The sequence below is a fragment of the Macaca mulatta genome, chromosome 4 (genome assembly GCF_049350105.2).
Source record: "Macaca mulatta isolate MMU2019108-1 chromosome 4, T2T-MMU8v2.0, whole genome shotgun sequence".
Taxonomy (NCBI): Eukaryota; Metazoa; Chordata; class Mammalia; order Primates; family Cercopithecidae; genus Macaca; species Macaca mulatta.
Window position 1 is genome coordinate 129,535,766 of NC_133409.1, and position 25,026 is coordinate 129,560,791.

Genomic DNA, 25,026 nt, shown 5'->3' on the forward strand with positions numbered 1-25,026 from the left:
CCTACAAAAGTAGAAATAACTACCTCTATTCTAAGGAGAGAAAATTGAGGCTCAGAGATTAAACAACCTACTGCGTTTATGAATCTCATAATGGGAGGAGTCGTGATTTATATCATTCTCCCTTCTCTCTGATAAGAAACAGTATCATTGGGACCAACTCAGAGATGGAACTCCTTTAATTTACTCCTGGAATTATGAGAGCTTATATTCCTTTCAAAACAAGCCCATTTTTTAATTGACGTAAATACAGTTATACTAGTCCTCAAATCACTCTGGTTTTTAGGTTGTCAAAATAAGAGAAAGGCACACTTTTATTAATTTTTTCTTCCAAGCAAGCCCCTGAAAAGTTGCTCACAGGAGGAACTCAGGAATTAGATGTTCTCCTCTCGCCCTCTCCTTCCAACATTTAGTTGGCTAATATACATTGAATAGGAAAATATAAAACAACTTTTCAGACAGGAGCTGAGAGCCAGGTTACAGGGTGGAGTGGAAAAGCTCTGGACCTGCAATCAGAAGTTCAGGCTGACCCAACACTCACCAAGTGTGCAGCATGGGACAGGTGCTTTAGCTCTCTGAGACTCAGTGTGCCCATCTTTAATTCGGATAATAGGAGCCATTTCCCAGGGTTGTTGCAGAAGGTAGACACACTCCCTAGATAGTGACCCTGAATGAGCAGCATGTGTGTGTGACCCGTGGCAAATCCTTGAGCTCTCTGGTTCTCATTTTCTGTTGGCCCAACAAAGCTCAATTGTAACCTATGTCCCAGTCTTAGCCTGACCCTTGGAAACCTCACATTGAGAAAGTGGTATGTTAGTTATCAGCAGGAGTGTTGTGATAAAATATTATGAAGATAAAATTTCATTTCCTTTTGAAACATGATCCTCAATCAATGGCTAAGAGAGTTTAGTGTGGGGATTGGAATTACAACACTGTGAACTCTAGTCCATAACAATTAAACAAGCACACCCCACGCTTTCCTGTGAACTTCACTCTCCCTTTCATTCTGCTGAATTATGCTATTTCCATTTCCCAAGTTACTTTAATTTACTCCTGGAGTTATCATAGAAAGTAGAATGCCAAAATATCTAATTACAAAACAGGTGAGTTGATTCAGTATGATTTCAAATAATTCTTTACTTTTCAAAGGTTGAACTATTGACCTCATATTTTAAAATGTAGACATTTAAAAGATTTTGATGCCTAATTTTAGTCATACATACTTTTTTACAAATACATTAGTTGAGGCCAGGTGCGGTGGCTCATTCCTGTAATCCTAGTACTTTGGGAGGCAGAGGCGAGTGGATCACCTGAGGTCTGGCATTCAAGACCAGACTGGCCAACATGCTGAAACCCTGTCTCCACTAAAAATACAAAATTATCCGGGTGCGGTGGAAGGTGCCTCTAATCCCAGCTACTCAGGAGGCTGAGGCATAAGAATCACTTGAACCTGGGAAGCTGAGGTTGCAGTGAGCCAAGATCGCACCGTTGCACTACAGCCTGGGCAAAAACAGTGAAACTCCATCTCAAAAAAAAAAAAAAAAAAAAACTAATTAATAAATACATTAGTTGTTAAAGGCAAGTATATTTTTGTTTCACACTCAGCAACCACAAAACTTTGCAAGAAGAATCTTAATGTTTAGTAACAGAGCTGGGAGTTTGGACAGAAAATGCAACTGTTCCTAAGTCCTGGCACTGGAACTCCTGCTTTCAATGAGTCCTGTGTCTTTCCATTCACATTCATGAGACAATTCGTTGCATCTGTCCCTGCAGCCACTGGTTTTCATTCTCTGATACTCTGCTATGTTCCACCTCCCAAACAGCCTGGGATAGAGCAAGGGCTATCAAACTTCACTGATGAGTCCAGTCAATTTACCTCTAACCATTTACAATGACCATGTGAGCATGCACACATGCAAACATCCATACACACAACATGCAGATAACTGAAACTAACAACTCATGAAATATTACTTACCCTTCAACATGTCATGCTCGCTGATATTTTCTATTATATTCTTTTCTTTTTTATTTTTTAAAGTAATGCGGTTTCACAATCTGCTGAAAGATTACCATACATATTTGAGAAACACTAACATAGAAAATAAGATGCAGTCTTTGGTTTTAAATAGCAGTGAGTCTGCATCCCAGATCCATCATTTACTCTGAGCAAGTTACTTTAAAAACCTCAGTATCCTCAAATGTAAAATGAGAATAACAACAGCATTCACCTTAGGTGATTTTTGTAGGATAAAATGAAGAGAAGTTTAGAAGAATGACCAGTGTGTGACTGACATTGAACAAATGCTAGCTCCTTCCATATCCTACAAAGTTAATGCAGCAAATCTCTTCTTCCAGGTTATAAAACAAAATACCTCCCACAGAGTTAGAATACAGAATTCCAAAAGAAGCAAGGGATTAGCATTTGTTATCTGTTGAAATAATTTGGATATTCTAGCTACAGTTAAACAAGTCTGAGGGCTAATTTCTGGTTTTGATCAAATGCAGTCTCACAGTCAAAGACCTGAAGAGTGACTTAGCTCCCTGCTGGTCCTCCGTCAGTGACATCCTCTGGTTTCACGGCCAATTCATGGATTCCCAGGGCCTTCGCCCAGCTGGCTTCCAGGCATGCCTTCATTTTAGTCCTTGGTGTAGATATTCATGTCTATCACCAACCCGAGTGTGACTGTGAACATTGTATTTCTCTGATGTTCCCTTTCATTAACTAAAAAATGGAGATAACAACCATTTCATGGGACTATAAGGAGGGTTAAAGATATAAAATATTAAAAGGGACTAGCATGGTGGAAGGATCATTAGGAAGTTTTCATTAAATATTAGTCCTTTAATTCCTCCTCTTCCCATTAACTCCTATACATGTATTATTACCACATACTCTCACCTCTTAGGCTGCCAAGAAAAGTCACAGTTAGCCAATGAAGACTTGAGACTGGTTTGCTGGAATCTGAGGGTGGCCACTGTTGGGTAACAATCTGAAGCAAAAAAACATTCCAGGAACTCCTCCAACCAAGTCATGAAGAAGGCAGGTTCTACCTCAGTATTATGGGTGGTTTTCAACCAAAAGTACATTTTTTTATTCTATGGCTTCAATTATTCATTCATTCATTCAAGCTTAGAGAAACCTCCAGAAGACTGCTATCATGGCAGAGAAACCCAAGCTCCACTACTTCAATGCACGGGGCAGAATGGAGTCCACCCGGTGGCTCCTGGCTGCAGCTGGAGTAGAGGTAGGTTCTGAGTTAGGTCATCGTAAGTTGGATTTAAAATTGCGTTATCACATACTTTTCCCACAGAAACTATGAGATGATTACTTACCGAAGCATTGTGCCTTAAATAAAAATGGACTGTAATTAAGAAAAAGATGAACAGATTTGACCTAGTAATTCTTAAAATTTCTTCTCATCTAAAGGCATACATATTAAAATACATTTAAGAAACTAATCACAAAGTGTAGAACTTAAGTGGATTAGAATTTAAACAAAGTGTAAAAAATAATTTATGGCATTTACACAACAATTAGAAACATGAATATTGATTGAATATTTGATGACATGGAAGAATTATTGTTAATATTTCATGTGTGATGATGTACTATGGCTATCTTTAGAATACTTAATGTGTTTTAGGAAAACACATTGAAGTATTTAAGGATTAATCATACGGATCTGGGATTTCTTTGGAATTATTACAAGAGGAGAAGTAGGTGGGCATACAGATGAAGCCATATTGGTTTTGATTGATAATTATTGATTTTAGGTAAGAAGCATAAGGAGAATCATTCTGCTTTTCTATTTATATTTATTCATGTTCATAATTTCAACAATAAAAAATAAAAATGCATAACATTTTAGAGGTAATTAAAGGTTGTAATTAGAGGTAAAAATGCAAACTACACATGAGAGATGCAAGGGAGTGTATTGTAACAAATTACCTATTAAAGATTGACTACATTCACAGCAATTATTTGGTTGAGTACTTACTAATTCCAGGTCCTGTACTAGGTCATGGAAATAGACAGTGAAGAAGATAGACACGGTCCCTGCCCTGGGGCGGCCTACATGTCTATGAGGATGCAGAGAAATAAACACGTGGTTAAAACGAGGTGGGGAAGCTTCTAGAATACACATGCATTCCCCAGTGGCACAAAACTACATCAGAAACTAGAAGTTTTCATTAAAAATAATATTAGTGTGGGACTCTCATTCCTTTATTAAATTGAGAATTTTACCCTATCGTGTCTCACAAACTTCAGAAGAGAAAATTATAGTTGCAAGTGTTAAAGCTGTGTAACAGCGGTGACCTATTTCACCCTTAGCAGGGTTCCTGAGAAGTGGGGCGATACAAATTACAGCAGAGGCTCCTTGGTGGCAGAATATTTGATGGCCATTATCCCATGGCACGCCCCATGCTGGGGACACACAAGGTTGTGGTCTGATCTCGCTTGGAGACACAGGCTTTCCTAAGATATGACAACACCATAACTTGGAGAACTGCTCAGTGCCTTTTCTCCAGTGACGTGCCCTCTCAAAACATGACCTAATCATACACATTCATGAGATCAGGGTGAAGGTGAAGTGACCTAGAAGATTAAGCAGCTATGTGCTGTGACCCATGCACTTCTCTCAATGATTTAGGTCTAAATTTCCAAATGGCCATGACCAGTCCCCTCTGGGTACCCTGCCAAACTCAGAAATCTTATATTCTCCAAATTATGCAACAGATAGGGGCCATCCAAGGTCACAAGTCTATAACAGAATGAACTAACAAGAACCCCATTTGCTGTGTCTGCTTCCAGTTTGAAGAGATATATCTAAAATCTGCAGAAGATTTGGACAAGTTAAGAAATGGTAAGATCAATCTCTAAGTGCCTCTGATGAGGGTATCTAGTAGAAGATACAAGGGGATGTTTGAGCAGCCGGCAATGTCTATGTGTATGGGGCGTGATATTTGGACATGGTGCAGAGAGAGAAAATGGTTAAGATGGAAGGGATGTGGCTCTTTGATCAAGTCTGGCAACTCTCTCCAGACTAAAAGGACCAAACCTCTCAAAGTGTTTGCTACAGGAACAATCTCCTGCACCCTGAGAAAGCCCTTTTTTGTTTTCGTGCTTGGGGCACCAGGAATGAGCTGTGGTCATCAGCACAGTATCCCACACAGCCCTCCCCATCCAAGCACATGCAAGAACATGCATTAGATCAAAGGAAGAGAAATAGATGTGGCCAGTGTCTTGAGTTTTTTCTCTCACGGAGGGGGCATGACAAGGTAACACTGCAGCACTATTGCAGACTTTGAAGAGCACAGAAAGGGACCCTTACATAAAAAGCTCTCAGAACCTGCCTTAAATGTCACAAACACCATGAGACTTACTCTGGGAACTTTCTGTTTTAAATAGCATCTTGTTGCCAGTCCTATTGTAACTTGTCCCAACCTCTTCCTAAAATATTCATGAAGGTAAATCAACACAAAAATCACTTGAACCTGTGAGGCAGAGGTTATAGTGAGCTAAGATCATGCCACCCCACTCCAGCCTGGGCGACAGAATGATACTCTGTCTCAAAAAAATAAAAATAATAATAATAAAAGCTGTTTCAAGTGAAGTCTTACTAGACAATAATTTCTTTTCCATTTTACGAATTTAGTCATTTCCACAACCATTTTTTTCATCCTGAAAGTCTGGGTTTCATAGACATTTCACTCTCCTTTTCTTCTTACTTCTAAAGATGGGAGTTTGATGTTCCAGCAAGTGCCAATGGTTGAGATTGACGGGATGAAGCTGGTGCAGACCAGAGCCATTCTCAACTACATTGCCAGCAAATACAACCTCTATGGGAAAGACATAAAGGAGAGAGCCCTGTACGGTATATTTTCTGTTCTTCCATCCACAGAGAACACAGAATGATTTAGGTCTTTCCTTGAGTGGGTAGGACCATGGCAGGGCATCATGACCAACACCTGGCTGGGCCTTGGGCGTGTACACTGGGGTCCAGTATTGAAGAGTATTGAAGAGTCCATGGAGATGAGGGAATAGTGAACATGGGGTGGGTTCAGGCAAGGGTGATTCTAGAAGAGGATGCAGTCCATAGATCCAGCACCTTATGGTGATTTCCAAACACGGATGAAACATGAATTGAGGAGGATGGAGAATCACAATTCCAGGTGCTCAGGACTTCAGAGGCTGGACTCCAGCCAACAGCTTAGGACAGGCATAGAATATTTGAGAGTCTGTAGATGAAGGACTGGGGAGGGAAAGCTGCAAAGACACCAAATCTTAGGTCCCAGTAACTCCAAGAATGATGACCAGGAACCTAAATTACCAACCAATTATAGCAACTGGAATACTTGAGCAGAGCTAGTAAAGGCTGCCACCAAGGATGCTGGGGTTACCTTGACACATGGATAGAAGGCTGAAACAGCCAGATTGATTCAATACCAGCAAAGTCAAGGGGTCTCCTTGCTGTTGTGATCAGACTGCATGATTCCAAATAAATCCTGAATGAAACTGCTGGCAGCTCCTCAAAAACTTTAATATAGTATTACCAATGACCCAGCAATTCCTCTAACAGGTATATCCCCAAACAATCAAAAATACATCTTTTACATAAATGAATAATGCAAATAACAATATTCATAGTATTCAAAAAGTAGAAACAACCCAAATATTCATCAATCAATAAATGGAGGAGAAAATGCACCTTAGCCATGCAATGGAAAGATATTTGGTCATGAAAAGGAATGAAGTACCAATGCATGCTATAAGATGGTTAAACCATAAGACATGTTACATAAAACAAACAAGACACAGAAGGCCAGGTACTATAGAATTCTTTTCATATGAAATGTCCAGATATTCAAATCCATAGAGGTAGAAAGTAGATTAGTGGTTGCTTGGAGCTAAAGAAGTGGGGCGTGGAGAAAAACGAAGAATACTGCTAATAGTACAGATGTCCTTATCAGTGTGATAAAAATAATTCTGGAATTAGACTGTGGTTATTTTTACAGATTTCTGTGAATGCACTAAAAACCACTCAATAGTGTAATATAACTGGTGGCAATTATAGTATGTGAATATGCATCAATAAAGCTCTTGTTTAAAAAGTATTGTGAAACACCAGTTTGACACAAAAGAAGAAAAGTTTGCACTGGTTGTAACTGTATAGAGAATTTCACCAGGGAAGGGGATTCTTAGGTGGGGTCTCAAGAAAGGCACACATGGCTAGAGTTGGGCAACAGCACATGGAGAGGGCTGTGGAAACGTGTTTCATGGGTGTAATTGGAAGAACTGTTAATATGGGGCATAGAAGGAGCTCTAGGAGATGTAAAATGATGAGAGAGGATGAGGAATTTGGCTGAGATGGTCAGGGACTCTCTTAGGATTACTTAGGAAGCAGGTCTTTGGCCATTTGACTCACACTAAGTTCATGCACAGAACAAGCCACAACGGAGATGATAAATCTTGGCACAGCAACAGTGGGTACTGGCAGTGATTCCACGGATTTCTCTCATGCCTGTGACCACCGATGCTCTTTTTCCTGTATTAGGTCATGTGCATAACAAAATGTAGAGATCTGTCTACCTCGATAGGTTGTTTTAATAAATAAATGTTAATATACCTGTAAAAATCAGAGCATAATGACTAGACTCTGAAAAGCACTGACTGGAGGTGAATTATTTTGCCATCACCTGTTACTCTACTCTTTTAGGTTTTTATAAGCATATGAAATCTAAGGCAAAAAGTATTTGACCATTTGGTTGTTTTGGTCTTTTAGGATTGATATGTATACAGAAGGTATAGCAGATTTGGGTGAAATGATCCTCCTTCTGCCCATATGTCCACCTGAGGAAAAAGATGCCAAGATTGCCTTGATCAAAGAGAAAACAAAAAATCGCTACTTCTCTGCCTTTGAAAAAGTAAGTGAAACTGTTCAGTGTTTTGGGGAACTGAGTTTAGAGGCCAGTAGAAAAATAGTGGCTGGGCATTCCTGGGGCTACTGACCTTCACTTTCAGTGAGACTTCCTGAACACCAACACTGCGCTCTGACTCTCAAGGCATTTTATGAAAATAGGCTTGGAGAAACAATTTTATCACTGACACCCACACTATAATTTTCCGGTAAACTTTTAATTTACTGAACCCCAACATGGAATTATCTGTTCAACAAAATCTCATGTTCATAAGTAGAATGTGGGCTGTGGAAGGCTCTTGACCACACTAGAGGTTGCTGTTGAGTCTATGGAACCCCATGGACTTTGATTGAAGACGAACATGATGAAAGTGATCCATCAGAAAACATTCTGGTACCATGTGCAGGAAGACAGGAGACCGATTGCCCAGCCAGAGAATACTATAGTGTTTCAGAGATGGGTATTTTTAAAAGGAGAGTGATTGTGGGATGCAGAGGAAGATTTTGTAAAATGCATTATATAGTAAGTTGTAGATATCAGTGCAGTTCACCCGTAAATGCTTCAGCTTGCAGATTATAATATAGTGCCAGTCAGGAGTGAGAGTCAATGCTGTAAGAAAGATGATGAATTCAGGTTCACCCAGGTTTACTACAGATCCCAGGGAGATATAGCGGGGAATGAGGAGAGCAGACAAGGAGAAATGAGGACTCTGAAATAGCCTCCTTCTGGGGGAAGAGTGTTGTCATGAAGGTGGAGTTGCTGTCCAAGGGAGGTTGGAGAGTGAGGGAGCAGAATGTAGAGCCACGTCCTGAATGTGAGGGCTCCATGCTGTAGAGCCTGGGGCAGACATAACATGTGGCGGCGGGTGCTATGCCCCTGGCCCATGTGGAAGCAGCAAGCTGGGTGGGTGGTGTAGATGCCACAGTGATGTGGAATGAGAAGAGAAAATGGGAGCCTGAGCTCCAACTGAGGAGTGATCAGAGTTACACTTCTTACTCTCTCATTCATTCAGATAATGTGGAGAAAGCCCTGGATTTCTGCACCCATGGAGTAAGGCAACAGAGGTGGGGAAAGTCAGGCTGGAGAGGCTCTGAAAGAAGCAGGGGTCCCAGCCCGGGTGGGCATGTGTTCCTGATCTGATTCCTCCAATGCTCCAGGTCTTAAAGAGCCATGGACAAGACTATCTTGTTGGCAACAAGCTGAGCCGGGCTGACATTCACCTGGTGGAACTTCTCTACTACGTGGAAGAGCTTGACTCCAGCCTTATCTCCAGCTTCCCTCTGCTGAAGGTGACCCATTTCGCAGCCCAGAGAGGCAGCCCCACATCTCCCATCTTGGGATCTTGTATCTGGGCCCTGGGACTGTCCAAGTTTTGATGCCAGCCTTCTCCAGCCCTCAGTGCCCCAAGGTCTCCAAAATGAGCTTCAGGACTCTAGTTTTGAGGAATGAAAACACTTTTGTTATGGAAAGGAAATTTGTGGTGCATGCTACCCCACAGAGTATTTTGCCTTTTATTCTGGAAAGAACCCAGGGCCCAGCATCCTCCCCATCCCTCTGTTTCAATGTGGTTTCTGTTTCTGAATTCTCTGTGACGTCCTTTATCCCACACGTGCACTTGTCTTCCCTCAGTGAGTCGCTCTGAGCAGGGCCCTTTCCATCTGGTTTCCTCCCTGGGCTCCGGCTCCTGCTGTCAGACATTGTGTTCCTCTCTGCACAGCTCTCCAGCACTCTGCCCCCCACACTGTATCGCTCACTGAGAAAAGGTGGTCCCATGGTTTGTCTTTATATTTTCTATAGCTATTCCCTTTCCCAACTAATTTCCCCGTATTTTTACTTCTGCTTAGAGACTGATCTGTGTTGATATCTCACAGGCACATTATTTTTTCTTGTCTTATATGAGAGTCACTAATCTACAGGATTAATACGTAAGGAGAAAGATAGGGATGACTGAACTGATTAAAACTTAAAGACATCTTTGGGGAAAATAAAGTGAGCTACATGTTCTTGTTCTTATCTTCATTTCTCACTGGGTGTCTGTTTCTGCCTCCATGCTGGTGATGATGGAGGGGACTCGCTTGATTTTTGGCAGGAGGGTCTAAGACGACCCCAGGGGGGTCGTGTTAATGGTGGTGGCAGGCCTTGGCTTCACTCTGAGGCTGTGCTTTATGAATTACAGGCCCTGAAAACCAGAATCAGCAACCTGCCCACGGTGAAGAAGTTTCTGCAGCCTGGCAGCCCCAGGAAACCTCCCATGGATGCAAAATCTTTAGAAGAAGCAAGGAAGATTTTCAGGTTTTAGTAAAGCAGCCATGGAGGCCAAGAACTTGCAAGACCAGTATTCTAAAGTTTGCAACAATAAAGTGCTTTACCTAAGTGTTGACTGTGCCTGTTGGGAAGCTAATGAACTCTTTCCAATTACATGCTGATGAAATAATACAACTCCTATTCGCCCACTTAGTTAAAATTGATTTGCTTTCATTAGGATCTGATGTGAATTCAGATTTCCAATCTCCTCCTAACCTACCACTTTCTTGGAATTAAAAATTCAGTAAAAAAGGAAACTATAGATTATGTGATTTGTTTGACTTTTCCAAGAATTGTCCTGTAACAAACAATTTCTCATACAATCTATTAAAATGTCAATGTAGAAATGCCCTTCCGACATTTTCAGGTGTGCACAGGAGAAGAGTTACCATTCTGGGGAATGGCATAAAGACATTTTCTTCTTTTCCTGGACAGTCATTTTATTTCTGATGAAAGCGTTCTTTCTTATGCATTTGCAAAATAACGATTCTGTCTGCTGCGGATTCCTCTGTTTTCTAGGAGGTGAGGAAATAGTGAAGAGCAAACAGACCCACCCTCTGCTCTCAGGCCACCCTATTGTCCCTTACAGTGTATGTGCTCCTGACTTATCCTCACTCTGCTTCTTAAGGCTTTGTGGGGTCCCAGGCATCAGCCTTCCCTCAGTTCCCTCAGTGCCACTCAGGCCTGGGCTGCCAAGATACAGATGGTATATGTGAATTACATACAAATAAATATATGCAAAATCATTTTTCCCTGGTGTGGCACTGTGCCAGAATGCTTCGATTAGGAGTGCTTTCTAGCTCCGCCCACATACTGGTCCTATAATGTGAATCTCTCTCAGGACACCTGGACTTCTGCATTTTGAGCTCTCCTCCTGTTAGAGTGAGCTTCCCCACAGTTGGCAGACGTGGTTGAGGGAGCAGACAGACACACAGGCTTTCTACCTGCAGCTTCACTTTGCTCTAGTCTCTTCTCCATTTACAACCAGAGTAGTGGTTCTAAAATGCAAATCGGAAAAAAAATCACAGAATTCTTCAGTGAGTCCTGACTGCATATAGAATGCATCCTCACGCCCGTCCTCACTCCTTGATCTCCAGCCCAATCAACCCTCTGAGCATGGTGGGGCCTCTTGCCTTCCTGCCTGGGTGCATGTGCTAGCCCTGCCTGGCAAGCTTCTTCCCAGTGGACACACTTAACACCACCTCATTGCTTCCCAGAAGTGCTGGGCTGTCCTCTGCCCTCCACATAGCCCCAGGGAGCCTCTAATTAAACATCTGAGGGCCACTGTGTCTGCTCCCCTGTACTGTGAACTCATGGTGTGGGGCTTGGCCTGCTGAGTCCCCAGTACTTCTTCACCAACAGACAGTGACACCTGCACAGACCCATGCACAGCTCTATGCACCTCCAGAACCCGGGTATATGAGACTGGGCTTTGAGAACACGCAAACCGCCACACACTCTACCTGTCTCTATTCATTCATAATTTCTTAAAAAAAAAAAAAATTGGCTCATATCCCTCAAATGTTTTGTTAAGATCTTGCTTGGATGCTGACAAAAATAAACAAACTGCTAAGAAATTTTTATGGTACACTTACGTGAACTAGAATGCTGAAGCTTTGATGAAATTAGGGAATTATAGAATTTTAATATGATAAAATTATATGCAACATAATCACAGTGAAATTGTGTTTAGAAAAGAACTTCTTCTTTTCTAGAGATGAATAATAGTATTTACAGATGAAATGATATGCTGTCTGGGATTTGCTTGAATAGAATCCCATGGTAGTGGAGGGAGTATGTGGGAGTTTGCATCATTTTCTTGTGGCTCCTGTCACAGATTCCTACAAACTGGGTGGCTTGAAACAACAGAAATGCATTTTCTTACAATTCTGAAGGCCAGAAGTCTGAAGTCAGGGTGTGAGGGCCACATTCCCCTGGAAGCTCTAGGGAACAATCCTTCCCTGCCTCCTACAGCTTCTGGGGGCTCTTGGCATTTCTGGACTTTCACGGATCGTGGCCACATCACTCTACTTTCTGCCTGGGGCTTCCAGCACCTCACCCTCTGCGTGTCTGTGTCTTCTGTTCTCTGTGTTGCAGGGACACTTGTCATTGGATTCAGGGCCTATCTGGATATTCCAGGATGATCTCATCTCAAGTTCCTTAACTTCATCTGCAAAGAGGCTTTTTCCGAATAAGGTCACATTTACAGGACCCAAGGATTTGGACATGGGCCTCTCTTTCTTGGGAGCCAACATAACGTAATCCACTACCTGGTAGAGATGAAGAAATGTTGCTGGAAACTGATGCATCCAGGTCATGGGTACCTTCAAGCTTGTTATATTATTCCCTCTACTTTTGGATTTGCTAGAATTTTTCCATGTAAATTTTAAAACTATCTTATTTTAGGAGCTCCTACAATGTCCAGGCTTTGTCCCAGACAATAAGGACTAGATTCAAATAAGAAGAAGGCTCTGCTCTCAGGAGCTCCAGGTTAAGGGGAAATCGGATATTGAATACATCTTGTCAAATTAATGTAGGGAAAGACACAATAGAGAAAATACAGTAGGAGCTGAAAGTAGAGTATTCCAGTCAGGACAAATACCATGTGCAAAGACCCAGATGCCAGGAAGGGTGATTTGAGCAATGCAGAGAGGAAAGAACATAAAAATAGGGTGGCCAGATTTGGTGGATAAGATACAGGACACCCAAATAAGTGTGAATTTTTAGATAAACAATCAATACTTTTTTAGTACAAACATGTTTCCTACAGTGTTTGGAACATATTTATACCAAAAATGACTGATCCTTTGCCTGGAATTCACATTTACCTGGGTGCCCAGTATTTTATGTGGCAACCCAGTAAGAGAAGCCTTCCAGAGGGCCATCAGCCTGCCCTTCACAGACGTACCCTCCCAGCTATGCTCCCAGCAGAGATTTCTCATCTGCCTTAGTCCTTACATCGAAGTCATTAATAGTGATCATCTTCAAAAAGCCAGTTTCTACTGACTTACTGTACAGAGAGCAAAATCTGCTGAAATTTTTGGTTAGACTTTTATTGCCAACCTTGAAAAGGAACATATTAATCAGTTACCTTGTGATAAGAGGATGACTTGCCATTTTTCTCAGAATCTAGTAGGCAGTCCTGCGGCCCTGAAATGTGTGGGAGTGGCTGTTTTTAACTTGACTTTATTCCTTTCAATGGGAGGGAGCTATTGAAATGAACATGTAATTTATAAACCACATTAGGACCTCACAGTAGTTGTTGAGCCACAAGGGTGACAGCCTTTAACAAAGTAAATACTGATCTTAGAAATCTCCCTATATTACACATGTTCTCCCATCTAGGTCACTAAAAAATACTTTAAAATGTGTCCTTGGCACAAGAAAAATCTGGTTTGTACTCATATTAATGCCTTCTCTGTGTGCTTGGATGACAGTTTAAAAGTTCTGCATTCTCCTGCTTTTGGATACATTGTTTCAACTTAAATAATGAACAGAGAGCCTTTCAAATAAAAGATATTTATTTGAGAATTAAGCGTTGTAATGGGTATATGTTTATCACAGTAAGCTATGTATGTATTCAGGGAAGTTAAGAAAGACAAATGTTTTTATAGGAAAAAAATGAGGATTAAATAAACATTTTGAAATATTTATCATTCACTACAAATATCAATAACAAGGGTAATGCCAGGCCAAGTTTAAACAGGCAGTTGATGGGCAAGTGTCCTAACAGAAGTATTCTTTTATAAGATTGCAATGGCCTTCGTTCAAGGTTGTGTTTTTCCTAGTTTGTTTTGTTATCAGATACAAAAGAGTAAGAATATTCTCTTTATGGCCTTTTTCAGCTCTGTTTGTCAGAGTTTTCCTAACATTTTGACTCCTTTTGACTCTGACAACTCTCACAATCGTTAAAGAAATGCAAAAATGAAGAATTTAGAAAACTAGACTATGAGAATTTAATGATAGTAGAAAAATTAATGCCATGTGGGGAAAAAATAGTCACGATGTCATTGTAGATAATCTGAGAATATGATCATCGCCAGAGGAAAGGTGGGTGTTTATGCTAAAGTTACATTCTCTAGACAAGTAATCAACACACAATTATTGTGAACTTACATTTGGCAAGATTACAGAGTCGGGAATTCCCAGTGACTGGTAAACGTGGCCTACAACTGGACAGTTCCATGTCTGCAGTTGCTTCTCCAAACCTCCATCTCCAGCTGAGAAAAGAGCCACCAACACCTGTCAAACAGAATTCTAATTTACAACTTGATGGTAGATATCACACATTAATGCTTCCTTCGGGAAGTGCTTTGTGATTTGTTGTCAAGTGTTGATGCCATTGGCTTTTCAATATTTCTTTAAGGTGGTTATGCTCCAAAAGGCAGGCAGAATCTTTTGAGAGCAATTATCTAGAACTTACAGGTGAATCTAAGTCTTTAGAACTTTTAGTTCTATAAAGCAAGATGACTTAGATTAAGGACTAACAAAATTAAAAACAATAATGCCCTTCTTGTGAATTTTCACATTCCCGATTCAACAATTACCTGTTAATCCTTGTCCTTTGCCTAATTAAACACTTGCCTGATAGCCTTGCTCTTTCCAAATTCCTTCTTCCTTAGTCCTTCTGGGTCTACTCAGTGAGCCACACGCATATCTTTATTAATTCGGTTGAATTGTAGAAAATTGAGTCTGATAATCAGGATTGGTTGATCCATTATCTTGAATCTATTATTTAATTTTTCCCATATTATTTGATTTTCTCATCAAGAAAGTTCAAAAGATGAAATTTATAGAAATCTCTGTGATCGCTAAAATGTCTAGCATTGCTATGTGATCTATCCAAGTACCAGTGATATTGTAATACTATCATGTGCAAAACACTGTGCTAAAACATACTGTGAGACCTCTCTGCTCTTTGGGAACCTCACAATTTAGTGGGGACACAATGTGTATATAAGCAACTGTAATACTTTATAGCTGTGAAAATTCAAAATTAAGGTTAATTTATAATAGGAATAAATCGATTTCTGAATGTCAGGAAAACTAGAATCTGATTCAGTCTTTCCCATTAATTAGCTAGATGACAAGTCACATTCTCTATCTAGGGTTTAACCAACTCACAGCAAACCTTGAAAATGGCTAAGGAAAAGTCTCTCATCTTACCCTTGGCACCCCTTGAGGTGGGTGCAGGAGCTGTCCTGTTCATGATAGGATGTTCCAAGGCATCATCGGCCTCCACCTACCTATGTTGAAGCACTACCCAGCACCTTCTGTCCTGATGTGACAACCAAAAATCACTCCAGATATTGCTGAATGCCCTCTGGGGTATGGGAGAAAATATTTTCTGGTTTGGTATCTGTAGACTACATGACTTCTCAAGTGTTAATATTCAGAATTCCTGATAGAGTAACTAAATAATTACTGCAGCATATAACTAGCTTTGTTTTGCTTTGTTTTAGAGACAGGGTCTTTCTCCATGGCCCAGGATGGAGGGCAGTGGCACAATCATGGCTCGCTGCAATCACAACCTCCTGGGTTCAATCAGTCCTCCCAGCTCAGTCTACTGGGTAGCAGGGCTCACAGGTGCACACCATTGCACCTGACTAATTTGTTATTTTTGTAGAGACATGGTCTCTCTATGTTGCTCAGGCTGCACTCAAGCTCCTGGCTCAAGTGATCCTCCCACCACTGTCTCCCAAAGTGCTGGGATTACAGGTGTGAGTGACCATACCCAGCCTTTATAACTAGTTTTTAAAGTGCACCTAAAGGAATACAGCTAATGTGTATGGTGCCATTAGAATATAAGTCAACAATGTCCTGGAATAAATGTTTAATATTGAGGAAAAATATAAAGGAAAGATTAGGAGCTTCAGTGATGTCCTCCTTTTGGATCTGGATGTGAGACCTGTCTAGGCTATAAAATAAGACACAGGAAGAAAAAATATGACACTTGATATAGTTTGGCTCTGTGTCCCCACCCAAATCTCATGTTGAATTGTCATCCCCAGTGTTGGAGGTGGGACCTGGTGGGAGGTCATTCGACCATGGGGTATTATCTAATGGTTTAGTAGCATCCCTCTTGTGCTGTCTCCTGATAGAGTTCTCATGAGATCTGGTTGTTTGAAAGTGAACCTTCCCGTTCACTCTCTCTCTCCTGCCAGTCGTGTGCTTGCTTCTTCTTCACTTTCCACCATGATTGTAAGTTTCCTAAGGCCTCCCCAGAAGCAGAAGCCTGTACAGCCTGCAGAACTGTGAGCTGATTAAACCTCCCTGCTTTATCAATTACCCAGTTTCAGGTATGTCTTTATAGCAGTGTGAGAATGGACTGATACAAGAAATTTGTACCAGAAAAGTGGGACATTGCTATGAAGATACCTGAAAATGTGGAAGCAGCCTTAAAATTGGATAAGAGGCAGAGGCTGGTACAGTTTGGAGGGCTCATAAGAAGGCAGGAAAATGAGGGTAAATTTGGAACTTCCTAGAAACTTGTTGAATGGTTGTGACCAAAATGCCGATAGTGAGATGGACAGTGAAGTCCAGGCTGAGGTCTCAGATGGAGATGAGAAACTCTTTGGGAATGGGAGTGAAAGTCGCTCTTGCGATGCCTTAGAAAAGAGACTGGTGGCTTTGTGCCCCTGCTCTAGAGATCTGTGAGACTTTGAACTTGAGAGATGATTTAGGGTATCTGGTAGAAGACATTTCTAAGCTGCAAAGCATTCAACATTTAGCCTGGCTGTTTCTAACAACATATGTTCATATGTGTTCACAAAAACATGATCTGAAATCTGTCATTGAATCTGAATGAATCAATCTGAAATTGAAACTTATATTAAAAGGGAAACAGAGCATAAAAGTTTGGAAAATTTGCAGCCTGATCATGTGGTAGAAAAGAAAATCCCATTTTCAGGGGATGAAATCAAGCCAGCAGCAGAAATTTGCAAAACTCTTAGTTATTAACATACTTCTCCTTTTGCAAAAGTTTGGAAATTTGCAAAAGTAGCCAAATGTTAAAAGCAAAGACAATGGGGAAAATGTCTCCAGGGCATGTCCAGGGCTTTGTGACAGCCCCTCCCATCACAGCCTAGAGGCCTAGGAGAGGAAAATGGTTTTGTGAGCCAAACCCAGTGCCCTGCTGCTCTGTGCAGCCTTGAGACATGGCATCCTGTGTCCTAGCTGCTCCAGCTCCAACCATGATTATAAAGGGCCCCAGATATGTCTCAGGCCACTGCTCCAGAGGATGCAAGCTGTAAGAAGCCTTGGCAGCTTCCATGTGTGTTAAGCCTACATGTGCACAGAGAGCAAGAGTTGAGGCTTGGGAGCCTTTGCCTAGATATCAAGGATTTAAGAAAACACCTGGATGACCAGGCAGATACCTGCTGCAGGAGTGGAGCCCTCATGTAGAACTTCTACTAGGGCAGTGGGGAAGGGAAAAGTTGGAGCCCCCACACAGAGGCTCCATTGCGGCACTGCCTAGTGGAACTATGAGAAGAGGGCCATTGTACCCCAGACCCCAGAATGGTAGATCCATCAACAGCCTGCGCAATGCATCTGGAAAAGCTGCAGGTGCTCAACACCAGCCAGGGAAAGCAGCCTGGGAAATGTACCCTGCAGAGTCACCGGTGCAGAGCTGCCCAAGGCCTAGGGAGCCTGGATGTGAGACAGAGTCAAACAAGTTGAAGAGGATTATTGTGAAGCTTTAAGATGTAATGACTTCCCTGCTGGGTTTCGGACTTGCATGAGGCCAGCAGCCCTTTTGTTTTGACTGACTTCTCCCTTTTGAAAGGAGAGACTTTACCCAATGCCTGTATTCCTATAGTGTCTTGCGAGTAATTAACTTGTTCTTGATTTTACAGGCTTATAGGCAGGAGGGACTTACCTAGTCTCAGATGAGACTTTGGACTCAGACTTTTGAGTTAATGCTGAAATGAGTTAAGACTTTGGGAGACTATTGGGGCACGATTGTGTTTTGAAATGTTAGGGGCCGGGGTGGAATGATATTGTTTAACTCTATGTCCCTACCCAAATCTCATGTTGAATTATGATCCCCAGTGTTGGAGGTGGGGCCTGGTGGGAGCTGATTGTATAATGAGGGTGGTTTTCAATGGTTTAGCACCATTCCCCTAGTGCTGTCTTGTGATAGCGTTCTCACGAGATCTGGTTGTTTGAAAGCATGTAGCAGCCACCCCCCATTGTCTCTCTCCTGTCAGCCATGTGAAGATGTGCTTGTTTCTCCTTCACCTTCCGCCATGATAGTCACTTTCCTGAAGCCTCCCCAGAAGCAGAAGCCTGTACAGCCTACAGAACCATGAGCTGATTAAACCTCTTCTCTTTATTGATTACCAGTCTCAGGTAGGTCCCTATAGCAGCATGAGAACGGACTAATACATCACCCATGTGAGAAGATACTGAAATTACAAGAAATGCATGTTGCAAGGCAATGTTTGTACAAGAATGAGGATTGATACTAATTTGAAAGGTAGGAAGGCAGACATTTGGGAGGTACATAATCTACTGAACCTGCAGATTGAGATGCTACCCTGGAAAGATGGAGCCCAACTTGGCAGAAGGGCAAGAGTCCTCAGTTTTCTCAGCCTGGCAGCCTTCTCCCCTTTCTCTGATTTGCTTGGTTAACAGAATCATGATTCCTGGGTTGAAAATGCTAGGAATCCTTTAAGGGGAAATCACTGCTAAGCACATTCTGCTCTGTCAGTTGGCCAGAGGCCTGTTATTCTGACTAGATCTAAACCACTTTAGGGCAGAGACCAAATCCAACCAATTTTTTTTTTTTTTTACTATAAGCCGTCATCATTGCTTGAGACACTGAAACAGCTCAATGAATGTTAGGCAGTTTGAATGAAACTTTTTAAAAGAAGAAAATATGCCGAAAACAAGTAATAGAAGAAAGATTAGCAAAATGTCTGCATTTTCAGGTAAGGAACAGGATGCTGTAGAGAAGCAACCATTTTCATCTAGTATTGAGAGTGACACCCTGCCCAAGAGCTATGAATAGCTGGAGAGAGAAGCAGTGGGGCTCGCTCTCACACCGCTGGAGTTTATGCAAAGTGGGCCTGGGAGCAGGATAAGTTCACAGTGCTCAGAGCAGGGAGTGGGTGGGAGCTGGGCCTGGCCGGAGGAGAGAGGCCCACCAGGTGCAGGGCATGGCAGCCTTTTTCCGGGTTATAAAACATCTCTTTTTCCAGGTTATAAAACAACCTGGGAACCAAGGGTCCGCTGCAATCTAGGAGTTAAGCAAGGCTGTGTTAATGACAGGTCAGGCCTCCCTGAACCTTCACTGAAAACTTTGTTAACTCAGGTTGACTGGATCAGTGACTATCATTAACTTCTCTACAGGAGTTTTAAAAAAAGAGACTCATTATATGCCTTATTCAAAAGGAAATCTTGATCTACGTAAAATCTTATTTTTACCAGAGCTTGATGGGTTAAGAGAGAAAGAGTTAAAAGAGAGAGAGGAGATCCATGTGCTACTCAGTGTGTTCCCAGAGACTTATCCACATCCCAAGAAGTGGGGCAGGAGGTCATTCTCATTATTCAGTTCCTATTATAAATTTCATATACAATATCTCATTTAACTTTCTCAACAGCCCTCAAAAATAGATAAAACTCTCCCTATTTTGAAAGGAGAAACTTGAGCTCAGAATTTAGAGAGCCCACTGAGTCTATGAACCTCATAATGGCAGAAGTTGTGATTTATCTCAGTCTCCCTTCTCTCTGACAAGAAACAGTAATTAGGACCACCCAGGGACCAAGAGTAAATTAACTCTAATTTACTACTGGAATTACACAATTTGTATTCCTTTCAAAACAAGCCCATTTTCTAGTTGAGGAAAATACAGTTATACTAGTCCTCAACTCACTCAAGTTTTTAGGTTATCAAAGTAGAGAAAGAAACACGTTTATTATTATTATTTTCTCCAATCAAGCTCCTGAAAAGTTGCTAACAGAAAGGAACTCAAGATTCAGATGGCCCCCTCTCACCCTTCCCTTCCAAATTTAGTTGGTTAATGGAGTCTGAATGGGAAAACATGAAACAATTTCTCAGACAGAAGCAGAGCCAGCTTACAGGGTGGAGTGGAAAAGCTCTGAACCTGCAATCAGAAGGAGTTCAGGCTGACCCAACAGGCACTGGACACTCATATTTGGCTCAGAATAAATCTTCAAATACTTTACAGTTTGACTGTTTTCACTAACATTGGTAGTTACTGATTCTATGATAGGAATACAAGGAAGGTAGTGATACTTTTGTGTTATTGTATACGTTACAAATTTATATAAGGGGATAAAATGTATATCAGAAAGTGAACGTAAAGTTAAAATGCGTACCACACATGAGAGGTGGAAGACAGTGGGTTATAATAAATAACCCGTTAAAGACTGAGTATATTAATTCCATGATTGTTTTATTGTGCACCTACTAAGTGCCAGGTGCTGTGTGAGGTTCTGAGGGTAGACAGTGAACAAGACAGACTCAGTTCCTGCTCTCGAGTAGCCTACATATCTATAAGAATGGAGACAATAAACAGGTGATTAAAATCAGGAGCTTCCAGGAGAACACCCAAGCAATCCCCAGTGTTACCAGGTCATCCTTCCAGGGTTTGAGCAGGAAACGCTGGGAGGTGTCTGTGGGACTCCACTAAGCGCTGCCCTCTAGACGTGTCACTGAGAAAAACACTTCCCAGTCCAGACCAGAGTCCCTCAGTAACTGCCTGAGGGTTTTCCTCGGGGGTAAGTCATGGACAAACTCAGGAGATCTTGTCCCTCAGGTGGCAGCTGAAAAGGAGGGTTTCAGGTGAGGTGGCGTCCTGTGAAGGGAACTTCTAGGGCGCCCCTTCAGCCTCACAGCGCCGTTGTGGACCTGAACCTCGGAACGGCACTTTCTCCATTGCTTCACGAAGGCTTGGGACTTAAGCCTCACCCTTTCTCAATCCTATGAAGAAATAAGCCCCAAGATCCGAACACTATCATTCCAGGTTGTTTTCTTTGTACAAATGAACACCCTGTTTCACTGTCACCCAGACATCAGCTCTGTAGCTCTGGGATGTGTTCAAAGCCCCGGCAGGAAGAGTTCAGCAGGAGGGAGGGAGGGGCAAGGCTGGGAGGAACCCAGGCTCCCTGGTCTCCATCCAGCCTGACTGAAGGCGGGGGCAGGGCTGACTGCAGCCCTTGCTCAGGTTTCTGGGGTCTCAGTGCCCTAAGGTTGATGATCACAACCCAGTCCTCAGCCTCACAAGCACATCCCACTTGCCAATCCCACCCCACCTCGGCCACCTTCCTGGCAGGACCATCTGCCGTTCCTTAGATTTTTCCTGAACAGGACGCTTTATTAATTGCTGGCACACACCCCTCATGATCTTTAGATCCTGGTCCTGTGTGATCATAGATCCACAACAAATTCTGTTCCATGGAGCAAGCTAGAAACCCCCACATTCCTGACCTATCACCATAAAGAACTCCATTAAACTGTAAGTAACCACTGCAAACACCACTACCATTTATTACTTGATGGATGTGGGTCAGGCCCTGTATCTTGCATTTTGAAAACATTACAATATTCTGTTTAAGGCTTAAAGATGTTAAGTGATGATTCCCAGATCACACAGCTATTTTGAGGCAGAGTCAAGATTGGAACCAGATCATATCAACAGTGAAATACAGGAAATCTTGATAAGTGTCTACTTTGACTTTTATTTTTATAGATTCTGCCCATTAAGTCAACTGCATTGTTATGCAATAACTGGTTTTCATATTTGTATTAAATACCTGCATCCACTCAGACAGAGCTGCTGATAAGATTGAGACAGCCTTATTGCTGGCTGCCATTCCAACCAACGTGACTGCTCTCAGGACAAGGTGTGATTTATTTCAAAGTTTAAATCACTGGATCTAGATCAACAATAGAGTATATTTTCATCAATATTAGATTGATTTAATTTTTTCATGATGATATGAAATACCAGCCATCTCTGAGAATCTTAATAGTGTGTATTTAATAAGCACTTATTATACACTTGCTACTTTTCTGAGTGCTTTGCATGACTTTGTAATTTAATCTTCATACCAACCTATAACACAGGTACCATAAGTATACCCACTTCATAGGTTAGATACTAAGACACAGAGAGATTCAACAATGTGTCCAAAGTCAAGAAGCCAGGACATGACAACAGTGATATTAAACCCACACAGGCATGTCGCAAGCCAGAGATTTTCATTAAAAATAATAATGTTGCTGTGGGGACTTTAATTCCTTCCTAAAACTGAGAATTCTATTCTATTGTGTCACATATACTCCAGGAGGAGAAATTGTAATAGCAAGAGTTATAATTGTGCAACAGCTATGACCTATTTCACCCTTAGCAGGACTCCTACAAACTGAGCTGATGTAAATTACAGCAGAGGGCCCTTGGTGGCAGAATCTTTGGTGGCCATTGGCCCATGGCATACCCATGCTGGGGACACAAAGGCTGTGGTCTGATCTCACTCACAGACACACGCTTTCCTAAGATATGACAACACCATAATTAGAAGAACTGCATGATCCTTTAACTCCAGTGACATCCCCTCTCAAATCATGACTTAATCAGGGGCATGGGAGTGATCAAGGTGGAAGTAAAGTGAACTAGAAGATTGAGCAACTATGTGCTGTGATCCATGCCCTTTTCTTGATGATCTAGTGTGGATTTCAAAACGGCCACCACCAGCCTCCTCTGTGTGCTCTACCAAGCTCAGAAATCTTACATTTTCCCAATTATGTACCAGACAGAAGCCATCAAGGTTAAAAGTCTACAGTGCTATGGAATGAATTAACAAGAGCCCATTTACTGTTTCTGCTTCTAGTTTGAAGAGAAATTTCTGGAATCTGCAAAAGATTTGGAAAAATTAAGAAATAGTAAAATCAAGTCTCTATGTGCCTCTGAGGAGGGTATCTAGTAGAAGGTACACAGGGAGGTTTGAAGAGCTGGCAATGCTTACGTGTATAGTGGTGTAGTTGGTGATGGTGGAGAGGGAGAAAATCGTAAAATGGAAAGGATGGGCTCCTAGAGTAGGTCTGGCAATGCTTTCCAGGCTAAAAAGGGCCAGACTTCTATTTGTATTTGCTGGAGAACCATCTCCAGCACCCTGCGGATGCCCTTTTCTTGCTTTCCTGCTTTTGGCACCAAGAGTGAGCTGTGGTCATCAGCTCAGGATCCCATACAGCCTACCCCATCCAAAGACACGCAAGGACATGCTTTAGACAAAAGGAGTTGAAATAGGTCCACTTTGAATGTGTTTCCCTTATAAGTTTGACAAGGTGATATCTTTGCAATGTTGTATGCTTAGATAACGAGACAGTGTTGAATTGGTTGGAAGTCCCGGTCAGAGGGTGAGGAGGGACATGAGCCAGGGTAGCAGCCAGGGGGTAAGAAACACAGAGCCTGCCCTGCACACACTGTCTAATGGGGGTATTGAAGACCACGCAAAGGGCCAATGTAGAAACTTCTCTCAGAACTGTACTTAATGTCTTCAACGGCATGAGACTTACTTTGAGAAATTCCCCTGTTAAATGGCATCTGGCTGGTGGCCCTGTTGCAGTCTCTCCCAACTTCTTCCTAAGATATCATGAAGATAAATCAACACAGGCAATACAAGGGAACTATTTTGTAGCTGGATGGGGAATAAAAACATAAATGAAATAACAGGATAAAAAGCAAAAGAAAGCTTGATAAGAAAAAGCATTTCCAGAAGCTAAAAACAAATTCCTATTTCATTTGAACAGTTGCTAGGCAATATTTTTTTTTCATTTTATACATTTAGTCATTTCCACAACACTTTTTCATCCTGAAAGGGTGGGATTCCTAGAAATTTCACTCTGCCTTTTTTTTTTTCTATTTAGTAAAGATAGGAGTATGTTTTTCCAACAAGTGCCAATGGTTGAGATTGACGGGATGAAGCTGGTGCAGACCAGAGCCATTCTCAACTACATTGCCAGCAAATACAGCATCTATCAGACAGACACAAAGGAGAGAGCCCCATATAGTGTATTTTCTGTTCTTCCATCAGCAGAGAACACAGGAGCGATTTAAGTCCTTCCATGAGTGGGTGGGACCGTGGAAGGAGCATCATGACTAGCAGCAGGCTGGGCCTTGGGCGAGTATGCTGGGTCCAGTATTGCAGAGTCCCATGGAGATGAGGAAACAGTGAACATGGGGAGGGTTCAGGTGAGGGTGATTCTAGAAGAGGACGCAGTTCATGGATCCAGTACCCTTATAGAGGTTTCCACACACTGACGAACCGTGAACTTAGCAGGATGGGGAATCGTGATTCCAGGTGCTCAGGCCTTCAGAGGCTGGACTCCAACAAACAGCTTAGGCCAAGTCATAGAACATTTGAGAGTCTGTAGATGAAGGAATTGGGAGGGAAGACTGCAAAAGAGCTGAATCTCAGGTTCCACTAATTCCAAGAATAATGACCAGGAACCTAAGTTTCCAGCCAATTATATGAACTGGTCAACTTGACTAAGGTTAGAGAGGCTGGTGCCCAAGATACTAGACTTACCTAAAGTGAAGCATTTGATACAGACCTAAGCAGCCAGACTGATTTTGCACCAGCAAAGCTGGGAGGAGGGGTCTCCTCCCTTGTTGGCAGTTCCTTGGAAAGTCCAATATAGAGTTACCAATGACCTAGCAATTCCATTACCAGGTCTACATCCAGGAGAAAGGAAAACACATCCTCACTAATCCATGCATGGAAATGTTCATAGGAGAATTATTCATCATATGCAAAAGGTGCAAACAACCCAAA

At 41.9% G+C, this 25,026-nt stretch overlaps 1 protein-coding gene across 2 annotated transcripts in view; it reads left to right on the forward strand.

The window, feature by feature from the left end:
• GSTA1 (glutathione S-transferase alpha 1) overlaps positions 1-10,293 on the forward strand; it is a 48,955-nt gene extending 38,662 nt beyond the window's left edge. Inside the window, exons 2-7 of one of the 2 annotated variants that reach the window (XM_077998665.1) lie at positions 3,130-3,245; positions 4,814-4,865; positions 5,739-5,871; positions 7,785-7,926; positions 9,078-9,209; positions 10,097-10,293. In XM_077998665.1, coding sequence (XP_077854791.1) covers positions 3,159-3,245; positions 4,814-4,865; positions 5,739-5,871; positions 7,785-7,926; positions 9,078-9,209; positions 10,097-10,219 — 669 coding nt within the window. In that variant the 5' untranslated portion in view covers positions 3,130-3,158 and the 3' untranslated portion in view covers positions 10,220-10,293. 2 annotated transcript variants of the gene reach the window in all.
• Positions 10,294-25,026: the final 14,733 nt, after the last annotated feature.